General features: G+C 43.7%; 1 protein-coding gene across 5 annotated transcripts in view; it reads left to right on the top strand.

The window, feature by feature from the left end:
* Positions 1–247: 247 nt before the first annotated feature.
* Positions 248–7,016, top strand: part of NPM1 (nucleophosmin 1) — a 16,250-nt gene continuing 9,481 nt past the window's right edge. For 2 of the 5 annotated variants that reach the window (XM_017547686.2, XM_017547688.2), the window contains exons 1-7: positions 248–599; positions 2,602–2,681; positions 3,856–3,975; positions 4,247–4,340; positions 5,538–5,644; positions 5,744–5,808; positions 6,002–6,004. In XM_017547686.2, the coding sequence (XP_017403175.1) occupies positions 542–599; positions 2,602–2,681; positions 3,856–3,975; positions 4,247–4,340; positions 5,538–5,644; positions 5,744–5,808; positions 6,002–6,004 (527 nt within the window). In that variant the 5' untranslated portion in view covers positions 248–541. The remainder of the gene's footprint in view (positions 600–2,601; positions 2,682–3,855; positions 3,976–4,246; positions 4,341–5,537; positions 5,645–5,743; positions 5,809–6,001; positions 6,005–7,016) is intronic. The other 3 variants (XM_017547687.2, XM_017547689.2, XM_037745427.1) reach the window with 2 other exon arrangements.

Below are 7,016 nucleotides of genomic sequence, written 5' to 3'. Positions count from 1 at the left end.
ATGGAGAAAGGTGAATTGAGGTGCTCTCTAGCTCATTCCTACCCTGCTAACCCGCCATGTCTAAAATAGCTAAGGGCTGCCGACGCCATTTTGCAGGGTGGGCTGCGCAGACTCTTGGCGGGAGGCCAACGCGCTTGAGCGGGAGAAGACGTGGAAGCGTTGGAGGTGGGGAGCCCGCGCTACGAGTAAAAAGCACGCGTGCGCACAGGCGGCGGCGGCAGAGGGGTGGGGCCGGTGTACGAGTGCGCGTGCTCGGTGGGAGCCCGCGGAGTACCTGGAGGAGGTCGGGGGCGAGGTAGAAAGGAGTGGGGTTGAAAAGCGCTTGCGCAGGAGGGCTACGGTACCGGCAGGGGAGGGCTCCGGGGCACGCGCGAGGAGGCGGGACTTGAGAAGTTCTCGCGAGATCTTCAGTGCTTTATATAAGCGCGGGGCGCTGGCGTCCTTTCCCTGGTGTGAGTCCGTCCTGGGCGGCTGTTCTTTTGAGCAGTGGTCGTTTATCTCCGTCCGCCTTCTCTTCCACCTAAGTGCGTGTCGCCACCCGATGGAAGATTCGATGGACATGGACATGAGCCCCCTGAGGCCCCAGAACTATCTTTTCGGTAACTGCTGGGGGGGAGCTGCAGCGAGGCCGAACGGGGCCTGTTGGCGGTGAGGGTGGGGGTGGGGGGCGGGAATCTGGTTGCTGCCGGGTCTGGTGGAGACTGCCAGACCGGCTAGAGGCTGAGGGGGTGGGAAGAGCTGCTGGAGCCTTGTATCTGGAGGGAGCCGGTGGCGTGAAGGGGTGAGAAGACGAGCGGGCTGAAGAGCCTGTGGCGTGAGCGGTCCGAGGCCCAGGGCCTACGGTGAAGTGGAATCGGCCGCCTGAAAGTTCGGCCGTTGCCGGGGATACGCCGCGGAGCTTCGGGCGTGGTTTATTTCCTAACGGTGTTAATTCGTAAGCTTTTAGTCCCACACCCCCGGGCTGGTGGTCCCGGAGGCTGGGTTCACCGGGAAGCATGGGCCTAGTTGTTGAAGCGGGGGATAGATGAATAGCCTGGCGTTGTTCTCCTGTCCCCAGGCCTCAGAGTCTGGAGCTGCCGGACCCGGACTTCACTCGCGTGCCTCGGCCAGTTACTGGGGGAGGGGAGGCACGGCGTGAGGAGGCCGCAACCGCTGGGAGCACGTGGTTGCCACGTGGTTGGGGGAGGGAGGGGGGTGTGGGCGCTACATCCGGGGCTCACCGGAGTCTTGGCACTCCCGAGCCTGGGATGCTGTGGTTCACTTGAAGTGGGAAGCGTTTGGAGGTTGGTAGCACCAGGATTCTGGAGGTCTTTGTTCAGTGCTTGCAGCATCTAATGTGATGGCAGCTCTGTTTTTGAGACCCTTTTCTGACTCTGCGGTAGGTGGAGCTAGCCCCGCTTCACAGATGATACTGGTGCCCAGATATAAACTCACCTAACGAAGGTTGTACACTTACAGGCAAAGAGACTAAGTCTAAACCAAGGCGCTTGACTCCGTAGCGGGTGCTTCGTGAATATTAATGAGGCTTCCGTTTGGGGGGGGGAGGACCTCCCATGCCGCCATTTGTACGGCATTGACCAAACCGCTTTAATAAAAAAACTTGAAGACTGTTCGGTCTGAATCAAATGAAGACCTAAGACTATTAATTCGCAGAATTTTAGGACCACCACCCCGCTCGCCTTGCGGTAGTCATGCCCCAAAAAGGAGAGTCCCACTTGGGTTTTTGATCTCAATAGGCTTAATTGCAGAACCCTAATCTTTGCGCTATTGAGACTTTGAAGTAAGCGCATATCCTACTTCTAACTTTATATCTCGTTCATTATCCGTACTGAGACTTGCTAAATTAAATTTCTGCACATTTAAATATGTATATGTATTGGTAACGGTTAGACGATATTGAATGGAATCATTTAAAATTTTTATTTTGGCAGTATTTTGAAGAATTTGCCTGGGAGTAGACACATCTATTTAAAACATTAAGACTTTAATTCCTAGCTATTTTGGATAGCTGAGAATTCTGATAAATTTGTATCAATACTTTTTGGTAACTATTGGAAGCAAGGCTCTTTGTCTTAAACATTTCTGAATTTAGTTTCAGGCCTGTGTCACTTTGTGTTGCTTTAAAGACTAGTGTGTTGACCCCTGTAGCAAGCTTTGGTTCTTTTACCTTTGTCGTTTTTCTTTTGTAATAGTATTCATATTTGTAACCATTCTCATTTCGAATTTGCAATTTGGGAGTTTAGGTAGATAAATCAGCTGTTTCAAATAGTGGGAAGCTTAACATTGGACATTACCTTTGGTTTCAGATAATTTCTTCAGTTTCAGATATACTAAACCATTGTTTCTATATGCAGAATGATCTATAATACAGATGAAATATGGTATGATGAGAAAATGGAATTTATAGTCTCCTATGGGTGTTACTTGTTGGTAGAGATTTCTGTTCAAGAAATCTAGGAATTGATCATTCTGCTTTGCCCTCTGGTAGCTAAAGTAGTGAAAAACTGGTTAGAAAGTAAACCTTGACCTTGTTGGTTACCCACACTTAAGTTTCAGTGTTATTTTTCTCCTTGTTAGAGTTGCTTTTTTCTTCATTTACAGGTTGTGAACTAAAGGCCGACAAAGATTATCACTTTAAGGTGGATAATGATGAAAATGAACACCAGTTATCTTTAAGAACGGTACTTAAACTTTCAAAATAAACTACTTAACCCTACTTAATTTCAGCCTTTTAGTTTCTATTCATGTGGCTTGAGACTTTTCCTTTGCTGACTGCTTATAAAATACTATTTCTTACACCTGGGTATTGTGTGTACCTGTTTGTACATCTATGATAAAGAACTTGGCATCTATACCACTCATTTGGTAACAATGTAAAATCCAATCACACTGTTCTTATTTTCTTTAGTTGGATTATAAAGCCCTTGTAAAAGGCAGTAATAATCTTACATGTCTACCAGAGACTAGCCTTCAGCTCAACTTTGAAATTCCTCAGTAAATATTTGTTAGGTGATCTATATTGTGTGTATGTATATTTATACATTTCTTAAATTTTCTGAATATGAGAAATTGATTTGCCAAAATCAAAAAACTCGAGGAAAACATTGCACAAATTTGTTTTCCAAAGTAATGATGGGAGGTTTATATTTATTTTTTAAAAAGAAGTTACGTGCTTTATTGCAACTGCTGGGTCAACAGATGGATCGCATATACAGTGGTGGTCCCATAATATTATTACACCCTATTTTTGGTGTACCTTTTCTTTGGCTTTTTTTTGAGATAGTCGCTCTGTCACCCAGGCTGGAGTGCAATGGTGTGATCTCTACTCCCTGCAACCTCTGCCTCCTGGGTTCAAGTGATTTCCCCTGCCTCAGCCTTCCAAGTAGATGGGATTACAGGCATGTGCCACCACGCCTGGCTAATTTTTCTATTTTTAGTAGAGACGAGGTTTCACCATGTTGTCCAGGCTGATCTCGAAACTCCTGACCTGGTGATATACATGCCTGCCTCTGCCTCCCAAAGTGCGGGGATTACCAGTGCTGGGATTACAGGCGTGAGCCACCATGCCCACCCCTTTCCTATGTTTAGATGCACAAATACTACTGTGTTTCGGTTTCTTACAGTAACATACTGTACAGGTTTGTAGCCTAGGTGTGTGTAATAGGCTATACCATCTAGGTTTGTATAAGCACATGCTTCTGATTGTACAAAGATGAAATTGCCTAACAACACATTTCTCAGAACCTAGCCCTGTGGTTAAGTGACGCATGGCTGCATATAATAACATTTGTTGGGGGTGGGGTGTAAAATAGCTGGAATTCAAAAAGTTGAAGTGTTTTTCTTTTTTGTTCACAGGTCAGTTTAGGAGCTGGTGCAAAGGATGAGTTGCACATTGTTGAAGCAGAGGCAATGAATTACGAAGGCAGTCCAATTAAAGTAACACTGGCAACTTTGAAAATGTCTGTACAGCCAACGGTAAGGGCGCTTATATACTTTGGGTATTGTGTTAAGATTTAATTCTGTTTTAAGGTAGGTTTGGTGTCATTTAGGTTGTGCCAAGGAGATAGAAAGTGGTTATCTTCTGTAACTGGAGTTGAATGGTCAACTCATGAACATGGAGGTTTCTTCTGCTTGTTTAGTGGAAAAACAGGTTCACGGGTTTGTTGATTTGCTTTATATGTTTGCTTGTAATATTTATTGTACATTTTCTTTACATGTTTAGTGATGAAAAATTACTTTCTTCTAGGTTTCCCTTGGGGGCTTTGAAATAACACCACCAGTGGTCTTACGATTGAAGTGTGGTTCAGGGCCAGTGCATATCAGTGGACAGCACTTAGTAGGTAGGCATGGTATTTTTATATATTATACTACTTAGTTTGTTCTCTTTAATGCAGTTGCTTGGTTCCCAGTTTGGATTTCTTAAAGCATGGGTTGGCTGGGCGAGGTTGCTTACGCGTATAATCCCAGCATTTTGGGAGGCCAAGTCGGGTGGATCATAAGGTCAGGAGTTCCAGACGAGCCTGGCCAAGATGGTGAAACCCCATCTTCTACTAAAAACACAAGAAAATTAGCTGGGCATGGTGGCACGTGCCTGTAGTTCCAGCTACTTGGAGGCTGAGGCAGAAGAATCATCTGAACCCAGGAGGTGGAGGTTGCAGTGAGCCAAGATTGCACCATAACGCTCCAGCCTGGGTGACGAGAGTGAGAAAAAAAGAAAGCATGGGTATAATACTATCTTCATAATAGGTTCAAATGTGAATCTAGTAATTTATAATTGGAGAGGACAAATTTTTGGGGGGAAAACAAAATCTTACTCTGTCACCCAGGCTGGAATGCAGTGGCACAATCACTGCATCAGCTGCCTCCCAGGTTCAAGTGATCCTCCTGCCTTAGCCCTTCCCAGTAGCTGGGACTACCGGCATGCGCCACCATGCCCAACTGTGCTTTAAAGTTTCAGTAGAAAAGGTTTTGTGGTGTTGGCCAGGCTGATCTTGAACTCCTGGCCTTAATGGGATCTGCCTGCCTTGGCCTCTCAAAGTGTTAACAGGCGTCAGCCACTATGCCTGGTCTAAATTTTTTTTATTTTATAGAGACAGTCTCACTCAACAAGGCTGGAGTGCAATGGTGTGATCATAGCTTGCTATGGCCTTGAACTACTAGTGGGTTCACCTCAGCCTCCAGAATACCTAGAACTACAGGCATGCTTCACCACACCTGGCTAATTTTGTTTGTGTCTGTGTCTGTGTGCAGATGGAGGTCTCACTCTGTTCCCCAGCTTGGTCTCTTGGCCTCAAGTGGTCCACCTTGACCTTCCAAAGTGAGATTATAGGCATGAGCCACTGTGCTTAGGTTTCTTGCATTTAAAACCTGGCAATGAACATTAGGCCCCAAAATACCTTTGTTAAAAAGTTCCTTTTCCCATTTGCTTTTTTTAATTAATAGAAATTTCAGTATATTTAACTGTATACTGTCAGTGTTCTTTTTATCTGATTTCCTGCTGATTTGAGTTTTATAATCTCAAATAAATTGTATTTTAGCTGTGGAGGAAGATGCAGAGTCAGAAGATGAGGAGGAGGAGGATGTGAAACTCTTAAGTATGTCTGGAAAGCGGTCTGCCCCTGGAGGTGGTAGCAAGGTTCCACAGGTAGAGATGGCAATTTTGTTATAGGTTTTGTATTATAGCTTTTACTATGATAAGAGATAAGATCGGCTCTTGTTCATGGTGTACCTTTTCTTTTAAAAGAAAAAAGTAAAACTTGCTGCTGATGAAGATGATGATGATGAAGATGATGATGATGATGATGATGAGTAAGTATGATCTTAGAAACGACATGATTCTAGAATCTTAACGGAAAAAAGGAATTTGACATAGTTGTATGTGTGAGGATTTTAAGAATCATTTACAAAAAGCAATCCTGTGTAACAATTTATGATGAAAGGGCAAGTAGTTACCTGTTGGTTTAAGTTAAATGAGCTGAGTTGAAAGGATATTGGGTCCAAGAGAGCCTTTACAATGCTGTGACTTGTGAATCTTCAGAAGGGTAGACTATAGCATTTGTGAAGTTTGATTATGTCCCTTTGTCCTAAAGAAAATTTAGTGGATGTGTTGTTATACTCATGAAGTCTGGTGTTACTTATGAACAGTTAATTAGATTGAGTAGAAAGAAAATCTGACTAAATAGCTCTATATTCATTTTAGAAGTTGTTACTGAAGGTTTTTGTTATTCCCCTAAGGATTTTGGCTTATGGTTTTATGTAGATCCTTATAGACATTAGATTCTAAAAGGGATATTAATAAGACTTGGGATTTAGAATACAGTTGGAAACAAGATTTGATGTTTATATTAAACAAAATCAAACAGTTATAACAGTTACAGGCACACTGTGGTATAAAGTACAGTTTATGATTAGTTTTATGTGTGTCAGCATCAGTAATACATTGAATACTTGGTTCTCAGTTGTGAGATTGGTCCATATGCATTTATTGAAAACACATTAAATAAAATACAAGAAAAAACAGTCTTCTAGATAATGCATGAATGATCAAATCAGGAGTGCTGGTGGTTCTTCAAAGTCTTTTAGCATGATGATGAAGGCAGAAAACAGGAAAAAGGCTGAAAGCTTAAAAATTCAAAAGTATGACCAGTTTCAGTGGCTCATGCCCATAACTCTGACACTTTGAGATGGTAGGATCTTTTGAGGCTAGCCAGCCTGGTCAGCATAGCAAGACCCCCTCCCCAGCTCAAAAGAAAAACAAAAATTCAGAGTACTCGAATGTCAAACTTACAAAGAAACTCAAACACAAGGCAGTATTTGACTGTTATTTTTTTTTCTTTTTTTTGAGATGGGGAGTCTCTTTGTGTCCCAGGCTGGAGTGCAGTGGTGTGAGCTCGCTGCAACCTCTGCCCCCCAAGTTAAAGCACTTGCCCCTGTGCTCAGCCTTCGGAGTAGCTGGGTCTGTAGGCACAAGCCACCATGCCTAGCTAGCTTTTTTTTTTTTTTTTTTTTTTGGGTTT

This window comes from Cebus imitator, unplaced genomic scaffold (genome assembly GCF_001604975.1).
Source record: "Cebus imitator isolate Cc_AM_T3 unplaced genomic scaffold, Cebus_imitator-1.0 Scaffold200, whole genome shotgun sequence".
In the NCBI taxonomy this organism is placed as follows: domain Eukaryota; kingdom Metazoa; phylum Chordata; class Mammalia; order Primates; family Cebidae; genus Cebus; species Cebus imitator.
Note: the sequence above shows the minus strand (reverse complement) of the source record. Positions and strands in the feature narration are given on the sequence as shown.